This window comes from Molossus molossus, unplaced genomic scaffold (assembly GCF_014108415.1).
Source record: "Molossus molossus isolate mMolMol1 unplaced genomic scaffold, mMolMol1.p scaffold_m16_p_15, whole genome shotgun sequence".
NCBI lineage: Eukaryota > Metazoa > Chordata > Mammalia > Chiroptera > Molossidae > Molossus > Molossus molossus.
Window position 1 is genome coordinate 16034966 of NW_023425350.1, and position 17041 is coordinate 16052006.

General features: G+C 54.4%; 1 protein-coding gene across 1 annotated transcript; it reads left to right on the forward strand.

Annotated features, from left to right (window-relative positions):
• Positions 1-1937: 1937 nt before the first annotated feature.
• Positions 1938-16866, forward strand: FAM166C (family with sequence similarity 166 member C). Its single transcript, XM_036262181.1, has 4 exons — positions 1938-2011; positions 12826-13093; positions 14156-14268; positions 16722-16866. The coding sequence occupies exons 1-4, from the start codon at positions 1938-1940 to the stop codon at positions 16864-16866; spliced, it is 600 nt and encodes a 199-aa protein (XP_036118074.1).
• Positions 16867-17041: the final 175 nt, after the last annotated feature.

Consider the following 17041-nt stretch of genomic DNA (forward strand, 5'->3'; position numbering starts at 1 on the left):
GACCCCTCAGTCCTCAGGAAGGACCTTCCCAGCCGAGGTGTCCTCCTGATTTTTATCCGCCACACTTGGGTGTGGGAGCAGCCTGTCCGCCTCCGCCCCTCCTACCAGTCTGGATGTGGCTGCTGCTTTAATTCTGTAGTTGTAGGACTTCTATTCAGCTTGATTTCAGGTGGTTTTGAATGATGGTTATTCTGTAGTTTCGTGGTAACTTTGATGTGGTTGTGGGAGGACGCGATACCGCATTTACCTACGCCACCATCTTGACCGGAAGTCCCCATTTTGGTAACTCTTAATATAAAATTTATTCAACGAACATTTTCTGAACCCCTTCTAGCACCAGGCCCTGGGGATTCAGGAATGAATATGATACAGCACTGGACCTCAAGCATGAGAGACAGATGGACTAGAACACAGATAACCAGACACAATGGTGGGTCCATGGGCAGAGTAAGCTCAGAAGCCATGAATGGAGGAAGGGAGTGGACACTTGACCTTGTCCTAAGCTGGGGTGGTGATGGGGAATGGTCAGTAGAAACACCTTCCTGGAGTATGGCACACCTAAATGGAGGGTTGTTCTTTTACAACTTTTATAAGTGTTTTTATTATAACCCAGGCTCTGCATGGATCATTTAGAAATAATGCAGTTATGGCTGCATTATGAAGGCTGAGTAAGGATCCCTCCCACCTCGTTTGCAACCACTCGCTCCCCTTCCACTCCTTTACCTCCTCAGGACTCATTTTTCTTCTTGAGCCTCATGGAAGCCCGTGGCTCCCCCCAACTCCACCATTATCTGCCAGAGAAAGCCTTTTGAGAATTCTGGTTGCGACAGCAGCCTGTGAGCTCATTAGTGTCCGTGTTCTTCATCAGCTGCCATTTACAGAGTCAAACTGGGAAGATAACACCTCTCAGCTGACAGATGAAATGAGACTATGAAGGACGGGGTAAATGGCAGAGTTCTTACTGACACCAGGACTCTCCCAGGGCTGCTGGGGAGGCAGGTCTGGGTCCAAGTTCCAAAGAGCAAGATGCTTTGGAGGCTGTGACCATACTCTCTCCCCCCACTTAGAGACCTAAGGCGACTCCCCCCCCCCCCCCCCCCATAGCTCAGGGCTGGTGTGAGGGTCACCAGAGAAATCCGGGTGTGGGTGCACCACATGACAAGAAAGCATGATTACAAAGGAACCCTCACCGAGGCCTTCCAAAGGTTTGCTCTCTAGGCAAACATGACAACCCTGTAGAGCTGGGCCAGACTGAACTGCGGCACTGGCGACAAATGTGAACCACACACCCCGACCTTTTCACCATTTGCTTTTTGTTCCTTATAAATTGCTCTTGTGGAGTAGTCTGGGGGGCAAGACGAGCTGAGAAGTCCCAGGGAGAGACGAGAGATAAATGGAAAAAAAAAAAAAAAATCCCCGCTGATGAACCGGGGAGCAGCGAGTAGCCTTGGGGAGCGATGACCCTTGGGGCCCTCGCGGCCCCTCAAACTCCCAGAGTTGAGCCGCGTTGGGGCTGCTGCTTTCTGCTCCTCCTCCAAAGCCAGGGGTTCGCGCCGGGACCCCGCGTCCTGCCACGGACAGGACAAGGGCGGATCGGCCCGGCCTCCTCCTCGCGTGTCCAACCCCGTCCCGCATCTGAGCGTCGCCACACCACGCGGGGGACCAGAGGTGAACCCACTCCTCGACGGGAAAGCGGAGCTCGCGTGGGGCCGGCGATCTGCGGTCACCCAGGACAGCTCGTGGAGAACGCGCTCTCAGGGGCGCCGGGCGGGGCTCCCGGGAGGGGATTTCGAGGGGGCGGGGACCCCGGAACCCCGAGGCGGCACGGCCCCACAGACGTTGCCAGGAGCGCCGTTGCCCGGAGACCCGGGCTGTTGACCCTCGGGCGGGCGGAAAGCTCCGGAGCGCCGGCTTGCTCCGTGCCCGCCGCACTCACCATGGCCTCTCGCAGCGCGGGGACCCTAGTGACCGAGTTCAATGCCGCCTACGTGCCCCCAGCCCTCATGCCCGGGTAAGGCCGCCGCACATGCAGGCTGAACCTGCGGGTCAGAGCCGCTGGAGCCCCTACCTTTCCCCTCCCCCTCCGCAAAACCCTCCCGGCGGTCGGAACTGCGCCCAGCGCCTTGCAGTTGAGGGAGCCCGAGGGGAACTGTCCGCCCGGCGCGGGGTCTTCCCGGGCGGGGCGTGCGCGCTCGCAGCGGGCAGAGGCCGGGCAGAGGCTGGGCCCCGGTGGGGTCTCTCCAGACCCCTTGGCAGGATGTCGCTCCCTAGCGGGCGCAGAGTAAACACTCAGGCCGGGAAAGGGGGACCTCCAGTGGATGGGGGCCGGTTAAGAGAGTGGAGAGGGAGACACCGTATGGGGTTGGTGTTTGGAGACGCCTAGGCAGGAGCAAGAAGGTGAGGAATTCCCGAAAAGTGAGCAGGCTCTTCAGCCCTCAGCACAGTTCGGGGCACCCAAGACTCGTGCAACGTTAGTGATTGCGGCCTGAAGACGTGAAGCAGGCCGGGTGGGCGCCTGGGGGCGGGGATCGAAGAATCTGGCGAGCCAGGACCGGCAGTGGTGCTGTTCATATGCGCTGTCCTCGGGCCTGTGGTCAGTTCTCCCACTGATCTCCCCGCATCCTCACAGCATGCTGGCTTGGACAGCTTCCCAGTCCCCAGAGCTGCCTTTTCTGTGGCATTTTCAGATGCAGAGTCTAACCTACCTTTTCTTTCTCTGGATGTTTTCAAACTCCAAACATCTAAGATGCAAGTCTGATTGTTTCCTTCCTGCCCTTTCTCCCAAAGTGTCTGCGATTTCCACTCCCAACCTCCTCTCCAGGGAAGAGGATTGTCTTATGTCTCCTACCAGTAACACAAGCATTGAGGGCAGGAGCTGGATTCTGAGAAGCCATCTGGACAGTATCGGCGCATCTGTACTGATGAATGAATGAATGAATGAATGAATGAATGAATGAATGAAATTAATGTCTTGAGAATTCTGCAGGCAGGTCTTGTGTGGGTGAAAAAAACATAGGCTCTCCCCTGCAAACTGAAGAGACTGAAAAAAAAAAAAAGCCCACAAGACCTCACAATATATTTTGTATGAAGTTTGGATTGTTTTGAAGCAGGACAAGAAAGACATTTGAGGGGCTCTGATATTAAAATCATGTCTGCACACAGAGGTAGTGCAGTAACTAGGGGCTTGTTCTGCAGTTTTAATCCAGCCCACGTGCGGGCAGGACCTCGGAGAGCTCAAAAGCTACTTGGGTTCCCATCGGACAAAGCTGATTTACCAGCTCAGTTTCCTATTAATTCTTTCATTCATTTGATAAAGACGTGTTGAGTGCTTGGGATATGCCAGGTATTGTATTAAGACAAAAACAGGGTAGGGGGCTGCCCTTGAGGAGTTCCCAGTCTGGGGTAAATACACAAGGTTTAGTCCAAATTCATCTTTGCAGCCTTGGATAGTGGTGTTTATAGCATATTTGGGATATTTATCATGAGATTTGATTTTATACATTGATATATTTTTCTTTAAGCCCCCCCCCCCAGTCTCTAGTTAGAATTTGACCCTCCCCCATGGTCACCCCACTCTGTTTAGTTCTGTGTGGGGTTGGGGGATGGGGTGGAGTGATTGTTTCAGAAGCAATCCCAGGATGCCTTTCTATCCACACACTTGTCTGCAGTTCCCTTGAGCACTCTGTCCTGTGATTGATTTAGAAATTGCAATAACAAGTGAATCCTAAATAAGGCTCCAAGCCTAGACTGGACCTGCTGCTTTCTCAGCTGGATCTTCCTGGGAGGGGTACCCTCTCCCTAAAGATCCCCATCAATAAGGGATGAATTGAGTTGTCTTATCTTTCCAAATGCTACCTCATTGGCAATTTTGTTTACTTAATGAAAGAATCCAAGAGTCCCACCACACTTGGATACTTATTATTTTTCTGTGTCCTTTCAAACATTGATCACAGGATTTTCAGTACAGCCAGTCTCTTCTGATACGCAGATCATCCCCCTTACCAGTTTTATTCACAGAGACAGAGAATATCCACAGTGGTAAGGATCTCAGAGATCATGTAGCCCAGCCCTCTCCTATTTCAGATGCCATCACTGAGATCCTGGAGGGCCTTGCCTGGGTCCTAGGCTGGGGAGAGAAGAGCTGGGCTGGGACCAGGTCCCTGATGCCCTGTGGCAGCACTGTGAGCCCCCCCCCCCCCCATTTATGAGCACCTACTAAGTGGCAGGCACTGTGCTGGGTTCTCTACAAATGCTTAAAATAACCCTTCACAACAACCTGGAAGAAAAATGATGAACTTTCTTAAAGTCATCCAGCAAGTTTCCCAGTCAGGCCATTCATTGTGCCTTCAACACCCTCTCTCCCCAGTCCCTCCAACTGTTAGCTGTTATTCTTAGTTAGATCCCTGCAGTGTTCAAGGCCTGATTTTTGGTACCACTGGGAAACAGGATGCTGTCTTCAGACTAGTTGGCCAGGGAGCTCCTTCTAGTCCCTGGCTGCTCCAGGTGGCACAGCCTTCGAGCCGCTGTCTGGCCTGTGTACCATCCCTGCAGTGAGCAGAGAACACTTGGGTCAGAGTCCCTGGGACCGAGGGATGAGACTGGCCTAGTGACACTCTGTGCCTCCTGCTTGCAGATCTGGGTAACATCCGTGTCCTTGCTCTGTCTCCCACCACACCTCACCAGGATCTCAGTGCAGATGCTTGGCCTGCCACTGTGCATTCATTCATGCCCAGACTGCTTCTGCCCCCGATGCCCACAGCTCCCACCCAGGAGGGAGTGCAGGAGGACTTGCACCCCAGCCTCTCCCTCCATCTACCTGGAGTGGCAGCTGTGCCCATATCTGCCACTGAGCTGGGCCAGGACCTCAGGGGCCTCAGGGCCCCGAAATCGGTGCATTCCATACTTGCCATTGGCAAGAGGGTGGTCTCACGAGGTGGCTGTGCTCCTGCCCTCGGAACCCCCATACAACAGACGGGCAAACCAGTGTTGTGCTGATAAATGTTTAACCACCAGCCTTGATTTGTAGCATTCACTCATATCTGTGCTATAAATACTCCTGCCACAGCTGATTTCACGCTATTAATATGATGTCACTGAACACAGCTTTGGGAAGAGATACACAGCAACACAGCCCACACAAAAATCCCACCGTACAGACACAACCGACAGAAATGACCCCAGAACACAGACAGTAGTGAAATGTATAAAATAATTAGGAAGTGATGAGTTCTGAGTATTTATTGCCTTTTTTATAGTAAAATTCCTTTTTTAATACTGGCTTGTTTAACAACAGGTTTGCAAAAATCCTGAAAATGTGATAGTCGGCTCTCTCGAGCTGGTACAATCTGCCCCTAGCACACCTCTGCCTGACCCTGCCTCCTTCCTCAGGCCTGAGATCTGACCCAGGGTGGGAGAGGTGCGGGCCAGGGAGGGCCAGGGAGGATGTGGCAACTGCGGCTCCAAGGCCACTTCCTTTCAGCCCAGGCTCTGGCACTGGAGGCACAGCGCTGAACGCAGCCCGTGCATCCCGCAGCCTGGAACAGAGGCTCTCTGCTCAGGATGGTGTAGGTGAGTCTGTGTGTCCAGACAGGTGACCAGTGCCTCTCACAGAACCCTGAGGAGCTGGGGAGCCTTCCTAAAAACGGGTCACAGGCCCTGAAGACCTGGGCTTTGTGACAAGGACCCCCTTTCTCTCCAGAAGAATCATCAGCCCTTAAAAATGTGCTTCTATCTGTCAGTTCAATTCAGCAAATACTTACAGAGCGCCATCCACTGAGTGCCAGGCATGCCAGGGATGAAGATAGGAGGAGAACACCGCCCTCCCTCCCCACAGAGTTTATAATTCCGGAGGAGAGAATATACTAGGGCCCAGGTAATTACAACACAGTAGACTGAGATGTGAGAGAGGCACAAAGAGCAAGACAGTTCTATGGAGGGGACAGGCACGGTCCCTGGGTGGGTCAGAGGAGGGTCCATGAAAAGGGGGCATTTGACACGCTCCTTGAAGGATGAATAAGATCCACGTGGGCAGAGGCGGAGAGCAGGGGGTTCTGGACAGAGGGCTGGCCTGTGCAAAGCGTGGGGTGTGGGTGCCGGCACGTCCACAATAGCAAGTGGCCCGTTCGGCGGGAGGGGGAAAGCGACGTCATGGAAGTGGACGATGAGACTGGAAAGGCCTTTTGCAGAGAATCGCACCCAGCAGGGCCTTGAGCGCCTGGCCCGGCTTGTTCATTTCATAGGCAACGGGAGCTGTGGAAGATTATGCTCGGGGGAGGGATCTGCAGGAAGAGCCTTGTGGAGAAGACGGTGCACGTGGAATGAGGTCATGCTAAATAGTAACAAGTTAGTTAATAGAGCTGCTGTGGGATCCCCGATGATTCATGGTAATTAATTTTCATGTTGGCTCTGGGACCAACCAGTGGTATTAAGAGGCAGGGAGGGCCCTGGCCGGTTTGGCTCAGCAGTTAGAGCCTCAGCCCGTGGACAGAAGAGTCGTGGGTTCATTTCCAGTCAAGGGCATATACCTGGGTTGGTGTTCGGTCCCCGGCCCCAGTTGGGGTCATGCGGGAGGCAGCCAATCAATGTGTCTCTTTCCCATCGATGTTTCTCTCTCTCTCTCTTCCCCTCCCACTCTGTCTGAAGATAAATAGAAAAATGTCCCCAGGTGAGGATAAAAGAAAAAAGGAAGCAGGGAGGGACTGCCCCTATCCGCACAGTAACCACAGTGGACTCTGGATGCACGCGTGATTGTGGCCAGGGGCTGGCTGGGCACTGTCCCCCAGCTGTGTGGTGGGCAGGTGGGTGAGGCACACAGGAGCACTGAGGGGGTCAGGGAGGAGGTGTGGTGACACTGCAGGGACTGTTTGATGCCCTGTCCTGAGACCTTCCATTCCCCTGTTCCTCTCCACATTCACCTGTTACACATCCAACCAAGCGGCCTTCAGAAGGCTGTCCAATGGAACTGCATGGGTCATGCTCAAGGCATACACATGCAAGTGCACACAAAAGACAGACCTCCGTAGTCAAGGTGTGCCCGCTGAGTGCTAAATAAGTGTGCGCACACACCCCCCTCCCTGAGCAGCAAGTTCTGAAGGGAATCGGAATCCAGGCCTAACCAAGAGGACTGCGGAGGAGAGGGCTTCTATTCTATTGGAATGCAAATACCTTGGCTTTCAGAGAAGGTGGAGAAGCTGGGAGCAGAGGAGGAGTAGCAGAGAGCCTGGGGGTGGCAAAGAGAAGAATCACAGGAACACATCACATTTCTATAGCTACTTTCTTTGGAGGAGCGCAAACGCCACCGTGGGTGAGACGCTTTGTGACTGAGCCAAGCCCCTTTCAAAACAGCGTTCCAGGACATGGTGCCCCCAGGTTTCTGGACTTCTGCCTCCTCCAGTGCACATTTATTGAACACTTATCACGTGCCAGGTGCTGTGCAGGTGCTAGGGAGGAAGGAGAACGCAGATTAGCAGAGGAAATGCGCTAACGTGAGTCCGCGTGGGTGAGGGGTAATCCCACCGTGAGGCGGAGATACTGGCGGAGGGTGTGCGGTCAGGGAAGGTGGCAGAGAGTCCTGGCTCTGCGAGTGAGTGGGAGGCGCCCTGAGGACAGGGGGAGACAGGTGCTCCAGGTGAGGGGGCCTCCAGAGCATGCAGAGCCCCAGAGAGGTGAGTGACACTCTCGGGCATAGGGAACCTGTGGGAAGTGATAAGAGAGAGAAGCCTCGGGCCTGCTGGGTGTGTGAGAAGGCGGCTCTGGCACTGGTGTGGACGGCAGGCTGGAAGGGACGAGACTTGGTCTAGGACATGAGCTAGGAGATTCGGGACTGTCCAGGTGAGCCGAGAGGAAGCCTCGCCACAGTGGGCGGAGGACAGTGGGAAAGTCACTGACCACGGAGCACAAGCAAGACTTGGGGAGAAGTTGGATGCGGAGGACAGCAGGGTGATTCCTGGTTTCTGGTGCAATCTGAGGATGGGGTTGGCCTTAGGAGGATGAGGATCTCCAGAAGGAGGAGCAGGCTAGTTTCAGTGGGTCTGTGTGGAGTCTGTGGGTGAGCCCTGTGCAGACGGCTGGGTGTGTGGAAGTTAGCCGGGACAAGGGTTGAAGACACAGATCTAGGTGACCTTTGCAATGGATGTCTAACATAGATGAGCTCCCCCAGAGGGAGTAGGTCTCTGAAGAGAGAAGAGAACTCTGGGGTAACACCAGTGCCCAGAAGAAGAACTGGGAAGAGAGCCAGACCCTAGTCTGTCCCCCTCCACACTGAGGTTCTCCTCAAAGCCTCATCCCATGGAAACCCCTTTATGGAGCTCCACCAACCACCCACCCCGTGGGAATGGGCCTTCCCTTCTTTAACAGAATTAGCGCCTTGACCACCAGCACCGCCTCTGGGCACACACCCGTGACTCAGTAAATACTGAATGGGGGAGGCTCAGGAAAGGAGGGCTGAGGGACCTTTGTCCCAAACACCTAGCATTTTGCCAACACACAGCAGGTTCCCAACAAGGTAACTCTTAATGCCATCTGACCCTTAAAAAAAACAGGTACAAAGAAGAAAGCAACAACCCTCCTCCACCCCCTCAGTCCAAACACCTAGAATTGATCAGAGTTAGTATTTAGCGAACTTCAATCCAGGTTTCTCTTTGTGTCTATAGTCAGATAAAAGGCAAGATGGACGAGTAGATGGATAGAAAGGTAGATGAAGCAGTTTTACAAAAATATAATCATACTGTATTGGCTACTTTCATGTGAAAAGCATGAAATTTCATCTTATTAGAATTAACTGAAGAGAAAGATACCGAAGTAAAATGGAAAAATAGCCAGACTTTAGATAAATGCTAATTCATCATAGGAGATAAGAGTTCGTAAAAGGTGCTTCTAAAGGAGAGAGAGAGAAACAGAGAGTGAGAGAGAGTATAAACCCCAGGGGGTTAGAGTCATTGTGTTGTGTGCATGTGTTTAACGACATCTTTCCGTTTTAGATGCCACGGTTGGTTGACTCTGCTTTAGAAAGTCTTAGTAAGTGCAATCCCATCTCTCCTCCACCCACTCCCCAATTTTTGTTGTTTAAACTCTTTTTTCTGTGCCAGGTTTTATAACATTTCGTTCTGTTCTGCAAGCAGCCTTCACCTACTTGCTCTTCTTAGTTCTGCACTTAAACAGATTTGAAGTGAACCACTAGCCATTCTAGCAGTTCCTCTATCACCGTTTTTCCTTTTGCGCGATCTCCTAGTTGGCAGGGTTTTGTCTCTGAGCACTGTTTTCCTGAAGAGGCCGGGGTGCTTTGTTCCCTGAGGTCTTTCGTGCCGGGAAGGATGGTCAGCTGCTCTATACATCAATGACCAGGGAGCACCGATTTGGGGAGTGAAGGCTTGGGTGAGGCAGGAGCGGGGAGCTCCCAGCCGGGGGGGGGGGGGGGGGGGCTCCTGGCCAGGAGCAGGGGAGCCATGGCAAAGACAGCTCTGTCCTAGTTGTGGCCAAGGTGACCCCACAGGCTCACGGGCACTCGCAAGCTCCACCATTTTTCCAGGGCAGGAGACATGGCCACTAGCAAAGAACCCAGGAGAGGCAGGCAGGAGGGCAGAGGCAGGTGGGAGAGGGCTAGGACCACCAGGGTCAGGGGGTCAAGAGCAGTCACCAAGGGACAAGAGAGGCGAGGCTGAGGGAGGCTCTCCCTCGCCCCTGCTCTGAGGAGCGATCACTCCCTGCTCGGGCCCAGGCACCCTCAAGTGCTGCGGGATTCCGGAAGGCACAGCTGCTGAAGGCGGTCGGACCAGAACCAGGGGGGGACTCCTCTCACCTTGCGCCTACGTTTGGAAGGCCCGTCACTGTGCTTAGCTTCCTTGCTTTCCACCTGGAGATGAGAAGGGGCCATGCACCCTTCCTCACGAAGGGCGGCAGCCACTCTGCTGGGGAGGAGACGGATGCAAGGCAGGCCCCAAGGCAACGTGGAGGCACAGGCTCCAAAGACCTCACGGTTCCTGAGCCCCGTGCAGGACGAGAGCCTAACCCGGAGAAGCCCGGGAGGTTCTGAGCCCCGTGCAGGGCGAGACCCTGACCCGGAGAAGCCCGGGAGGTTCTGAGCCCCATGCAGGGCGAGACCCTGACCTGGAGAAGCCCGGGAGGTTCTGAGCCCCGTGCAGGGCGAGACCCTGACCCGGAGAAGCCCGGGAGGTTCTGAGCCCCGTGCAGGGCGAGAGGCTGACACGGAGAAGCCCGGGAGGTTGCCGTGGCCGGCAGCTCCCCTCACTTCGGGGCTTCCCTGGGAGTGCTCTGAATGTGGTAAGGGACCCAGCGGAGAGAAAGTAAGATGGCGTGGCCACTGGCATCTATTTATTTATTTATCTATTTTAGGGTTTTATCAATTTATTTTGTTACAGATGTTTCTCCTTTCTCCCTCCTCCCGATCCCGTCCCCCACCCCTCCCCGCATTGCTGTCTGTGTCCATTGGTTATGTGTACATGCATATACATTCTTTGGTTTATCTCCCCCCCCCCTTACTCCTTCTTCTGAGTTTGTCAGTCTGAACCCTACTTCTATGTGACTGGGTCTATTTTGTTCATCAACTTATTTTATTCATTATATTCCACAAATAAGTGAGATCATGTGATACTTGTCTTTCCCTGATTGGCTTATTTCGCTCAGCATAATACTCTCCAGGTCCCTCCATGTCGTCTCAAAGGGTAAGAGATCTTTCATTCTTATAGCTGCATAGTACTCCATTGTGTATATGTACCACAGCTTTTTTATCCATTCGTCTACTGATGGACACTTGGGCTGTTTCCAAATCTTAGCAACTATAAATAGTGCTGCTACGAACATGGGGGTACATATATTCTTTCTGATTGGTGTTTCAGGCTTCTTAGGGTATATTCCTAGAAGTGGGATCACTAGGTCAAATGGCAGATCAATTTTTAATTTTTTGAGGTAACACCATAGTGTTTTCCATAGTGGCTGCACCAGTCTGCATTCCCACCAGCAGTGTATTAGAGTCCCCTTTTCTCCACACCCTCGCCAGCACTTGTTTGATGATTTATTGATGGTGGCCATTCTGGCAGGTGTGAGGTGATACCTCATAGTCATTCTAATTTGCATCTCTCTGATGTGCAGTGGGAACAGAGACCCACCTAGACCTAGAAGAGGCGGCAAGAAAGGCTCCTTTAAAGAAGTGCTGTTTGGGCAGGTCATAAAGGACCATTTCTGCTGAAAGGCAAGGAGCAGGGTTGGGGGTGTGGACAGGTGTAGCAGTCCCAAAGGCAGAAGGTACAGGGCAACAACCCACGGGGGAGGGAGAGAGAAAGGGGTAGGGGAGGGGGGGTAAACAGTTGCACGTGGAGAATTGCAAATGGCCCTGACTGCTGGGGTGTGGACTGATGCGGCTGGAGAGGAAAGCAAGGGTCAGACCACCGCTGGCCTTGACTGCCGCGCTAAGGATTTGATTTCAGAAAGCTCAGTCTGGTTGGAGTGTGGAAAGGGGTTGCGGTCCCAGTGCAGTTAGGACGCTGCTGCCACAGTCCAGGTGCAAGGTGACGTGGCTTGAGCTCGGGTGGGGCTCAGGGCTTGGTGACTGGTCGGATGTGAGGGATGCATCTGAGGGAGATGGGTGCCCAACTTTCCGACCTGGACATCTGGGGGTGCTCGTTGATGAAATGGACTAGACGGTTGGGAAGGTGGGGATGGGAAGTGATGCCCAGAGGACACCCAAGGGAGATGTTTTGTGTGTGACTGTCTACAGGAGTCTGAAGCTTGGAGGGAACCTCTGGACTGGAGATGTAGACCAGGGGTCATCCACACACAGGTGAAAGTTAAGGCCACAGCCCCCACGTCACCCCCCAGGGACACTATGTGGTCCAGGGGACATGAACGGAGGAGGAGACAGAGAAGGAGCAGGTCAGAGATGTAGGTGAAAACCAACAGAAAAAATGAGAGGATATGAAAAATAACAAGAGCGGTGTTTCAAGAAGAGAAAGGTTACCCACGTCCAGAGCTGCAGGAAGGCCACTGGTGACCTCATGGAGGGCCATTTAGATGGCATCACAGGGGCAGGGCCAGGTGTCAGAGGGAGAGGAGCGAAGGGAAGCCCTCGGCCCTGCCCACGGGGAGAGCTGTGATCTCTGGCCTTCGCACGGAGTCTGCTCCTGCTTTTTGGAAGTTGCCAGGTCCCCCTCGTTTAGCCAAAGTGAGTCTTTGGCGTCCTGTGTGTCTCACTTACCCGGGGTACTAAGCCTACTGTGTCTGCTTGTGCTCTCTGTGTCCCCAAGGGTCCCTGCTCCCCAGCCTGCAGTCCGTCTCGCTGGCCTCGTTGGCTGCAAGGGGGACGGAGCTCTCACGAAGCTCTCGGGGCTCCGGAACCCTGGGCAGGCTCCGCGGGCTGCCTGGGTGCACTGTGTGAGGGCCTCTTTCTGGAAGGGAGGCTGAAGCTTTCCAAACCCAGGCCTCAGACACTCATCACGTGTCCTTGCTGTGCCCCCACCGCCTCTGTCTGCCTCTTAATGAAATAAGTGCAGAACCTTGGACCTGCAGGAGATCCCCGCGTCTTCAGACTGGCCCTGAGGGGGACAGCGCTTTGCCTACAGCCTTGCCGAGGGGGCCAGGGCAGGAACCCCGGTGTTCTGGTCCGGAGACGCGCCCAGCCTGGAGGTCCGTGGGAGGGAGAGGTCCACCATCCCTCTCACTTGTCCTTCCCCAAAGACCCAAGCTGGGCCGCAGGGAGCCTCTCAAGGCCCACAGGTGACCCGTGGGGCCCACTGCCTCATCCTCAGTTTTTAGGGCCTCCTGTGGAGGTGGCCCTGGCGCTCTTCCCTGACTCCCTCTCAACTGCTGTCACAGGTACAAAGGCCATGTTCCGGGTGTGGACTTCTCCTTCGGCTCCACCTACGGCACCACCACCCTCAAGTACTTCCAGGACCACCGCAACGCAGCCCTGGAGAACGGCCACACTCCCTTCAGCAAAGGCGGCCACTTCCCGACAGTCTTCTCCCCAAACCCCAACCTGGCGCTGCGTGACCGTGACCGGCACTACTGGCTGCTCGCGCCCAGCTACACCCGCTTCAACCTGGACAGCGACCGCTCCACCGAGCTCAGCCGCTTCTACCAGGTGGGTCGGGGCCGGGCGACCTCTCTCCCCAGAGAGCCTTCGTTTGCTATTACAGAGCCCGAGCCAGCAGGCACCTGGTGGGTTTGGCAGGGCCAGAGGGGAGGGGGCTCAGGACCCTGCTTCTCTGATCTCCCCTCACCCAGGGGCTCCAGTGACTCTTGTCCCTGATCCCCCACTACTGGGACAGCTCGAGCCTTTGGGGATGTTCCCGCCCTCACCTCTGCCCTGTGGCCTCTCGGCCTGTGGACTCTTGCTTAGCTCCTGCCTGAGTAAAAGGCTGGAGATTCACCCACAGGATGAACTACGCATGCACAGAGGGCCCACTAGGTCCCCGCCGGCTCCAGCCCCAAGTTCCCTCCAACTGTACGTGCCCACCTGGAGCCAGGTGCCCCTCTGACACAGGCTCCACAGGCCTCTGAGGATGTGCCCCATGTCTACCTCAGCCCCAGACTGCACCCTAACTGCCCTCGTGGGAAGAGGCAAACGAGGGGGATCTGCCCACAAGACAGGCATGGTGCCCGGGCACTCAGCTACCTAGTGAGGGCTCCTTCTCCACTTGCTCCTGGAAACCCGGCTCTCCCTCACTTCTCTTGCAAACACCCTGCAGCCTGATCGAGGACATGGGTGCCCAGGAAGCTCCGGGGAGAGGACCAGGTTGATGCCGCCAGACTCTGAGGAGCCGTGGGACCGTCCCTGTGGGCCTGGGAAGGCCTCTGCTCTCCTCTGACTCACACAGAGCGCATTCTGTCCAGCAGGGAGGGACAGGGAGGAGGAGACCCAAAGAGCGTACCCATGACACCTGCTGAGTTGGGCCTCACACCTTCCCTCTTCTGGCCACTTGTCTCATTTACTCTCTAAAGCAAAGCTGGTGTGGTGTGTGCCCTCAGCCCCATTAGACAGACGAGAAGCCGGCCCAGAGAGGTCACCCAGCTGGGAACACCTCCAGGGGATTAGGGGAGACAGACACCACCGCTGCTCAGGTACAGCCAGGCAGGGGCTGTAGGTGCCCAAGGTCACTCCTGCACACTGACAACCTGTCATCTCTTCCTTCGTCAACCGGAGCTGGCACAGCAGCATCGACAGTACTATCGAGACAAGACAGGCATGGTGTCCCGGGTCCCCTACTTCGTGCTGCCTGTGAAGGAGTGGGAGCGGTACCCCATCCCCACCGACCTGTGAGTGCCTGCCCTCCCTCCATCCCTCCATCGAACACAAACATGTCCACAGGGCATTAAGACCTTGACCTAAAGAGCTTGGCCCTAAAGGTTGACAGTTACAGAGCAAGCGGATCAGGGCTCCGGAAGCCTCAACATGCCAGGAACCTGAATGAGCTGAACCAGGAAGAGCGTTCTCCTAGCCAGAGGCACTGGGAGTTTGGGAGCAAATCCCATGATTTTGCTCGGCTGAATCTGTAGGCTTCTTCCCTTGCGTCCGCAGCCTTGCAGCCACACGGGTCCAAACGTGGGTGCGGCTGCTCTGAGCAGCAAGGAGATGCTGCCCTCTGGTGGACATGGAGGGCACTACACAGAGCAGGGAATCCGTGCCCCCATCCCAACCAGACTTGGAAAATGTTCTCCTAGGGACTTGAAAATAGATTTCAAAGTCCAGCTGTCCATATGACAAAATATGAAAGTTCCTCAATGCCCTCACCTCACTGCTTTTATCCAGGAGAGCTTTTTTCCCCAGGGAAGGCACACGGGGAAGATGATCCAGGCACATGGTTTCTCCACATTTCCCTCCTGATGCCCAGACAGGGAGATCAGAAGTCTATGCCATCAAAGTGGCATGTGGGGTAGGGGCCATCAGGAGGTCAGTGGACAGATCTTGGGTTTCCAACTCCATGCTGACCCCCCTGCTTGCCTCAAGGACCCTGAGCCTTGCCATCATCGTTGTTGATAAAGCAGCAATGCTTTCCATAGAGTTTAATGCTTTTTAAAGAAACACATTGAACTGCCGATGTAGGTTCCCTCTGCAAGAGAGATGAGCCCACTGCATAAGTAGGAAAACTGAGGCCTAGCAATAGCCTCGGGAATTTGTGCTAGGAAGCAAGTCTGGTTGGAAGTAGAACCTGGAGGAACCCAGGTCTCCTGATGCCAACTCTAGGACCCTGAGTTAGCCATCTCTACCCATTAGGGTGGCTCTGAGTCAGCCCAAACCTGGGCACAGTGTGGGGACTTTCCTGGGGTCAGATCTCCTCTTGAAACCACTCTGGGCAAGACTTGCACTTCCTACAGCTGTGGGGAGTCCAGGACACCCCAGCTTTGTTTCTTCTCCAAACTGCCTGGCAGCCTATGCTGCTGCTGCTGGCTTCATGCCCAATACAGAGGGCCAACCAGGTGGCTGGGAGTAAGAGGGTCAGTGCCTGCAGTCAGCCCTTTCCTTGAATGCCTCTGTGGCCTGGGGCAAGTTCCTGCCCTTCCACGAGTTTCATTGCCATCATCACCATCACCATCACCATCATCACTATCACCATCACCATCATTACTATCACCATCATCACCATCACCATCACCACCATCACCATCACCATCACCATCATCACCAGCATTACTATCACCACATCACCATCCCCATCCCCACCATTCCCACCATTCCCACCATCCCCACTATCACTATCACCATCACCATCACCACCATCACTATCACCATCACCATCATCACCATCACCATCACCATCACCACCATCACCATCACCATCATCACCAGCATTACTATCACCACATCACCATCACCATCCCCACCATTCCCACCATCCCCACCATCACCATCATCACCATCATCACCATCACCATCACCATCATCACCATCACCATCACCATCATCACCAGCATTACTATCACCACATCACCATCACCATCCCCACCATTCCCACCATTCCCACCATCCCCACTATCACCATCACCACCATCACCATCACCACCATCCGCATCACCACCACCACAGTTACCATCCCCATCATCACCATCACCATCCCCACCATCCCCACTATCCCCATCACTATCACCACCACCACCACCACCACCACCACCACCTCCATCATCACCATTTCTCATAACATTTTCTGAGTGTTTGCTCCCTGCACAGCATTATGTTAAGTGCTTTATGTTTTTGGTGTTTTTTTTTCTTTACTGATTTTATAGAGAAAGGAAAGGAGAGGGAGAGAGAGACAGAAACATCAATGAAAGAGAACATCGATTGGCCACCTCCTGCATGCCCCCCACTGGGGATTTGACCCACAACTTGGGCATGTGCCCTGACCAGGAATCGAACCGGCGACTTCTTGGTGCATGGGTTGAGGTTCAACCACTAAGCCACACTGGCTGGGCTGTGTTAAGTGCTTTAACTGCATTACCTCATTTAATCCTCAGCACAAAGGTTCATTTGATACGTGTACACTTCTAGCAGGAGTTGGGCCAGAATCCATCCAGGTCTGTCGACATCCCTGTCCTCACTCTTCACTTGTGCAAATATAATCTGTGTCAGGTGCAGGGCAGCTTGTCAGATGTTAAGCTGATGAGTGGCCCGTAGGGCCATGGGCCGGGGGATGTGCAGGTCAGACTGTGGTTGGGCATTGTTCACCCTTCCTCCCTGGCACACCGAATAACACTGACTCCTTCCTCACCCCCAGGCCTCCTCTGAGCCCAAAGAATAAGTGGCACCTATTCAGAGTATCCCCCGAGAACCTGAAGACCTACCAGACGTTCCCATCGGGGAAGAGGGTCTCCTCACAGGAGCGGCAGAGGAGAGACTCCCACTTTGAGTTCCGAGCATGATGCCTGAGAGCGTGGCCTCGACCAGGTTGGCTCTTCGGAATAAAATCTTTAGCCGTGACTACCTCACCTCCTCTCCTCTGAGCCCCAGGAGCATTTGGCCACAGCAGGACAGCATCTGAGGGTCACATGGCACTGTCTTCGGGGTTGTGGAAAGCTCAGCCCAAGGGGCTCAAAC

Excerpts from the sequence above, each read along its gene's own strand:
- FAM166C (XM_036262181.1), top strand. The coding sequence starts at position 1,938 with ATGGCCTCTCGCAGCGCGGGGACCCTAGTGACCGAGTTCAATGCCGCC. Across the intron at positions 2,012-12,825 it reads CCCCCAGCCCTCATGCCCGG|GTACAAAGGCCATGTTCCGG; the intron begins GTAAGGCCGCCG and ends CTGCTGTCACAG. Across the intron at positions 13,094-14,155 it reads AGCTCAGCCGCTTCTACCAG|CTGGCACAGCAGCATCGACA; the intron begins GTGGGTCGGGGC and ends CGTCAACCGGAG.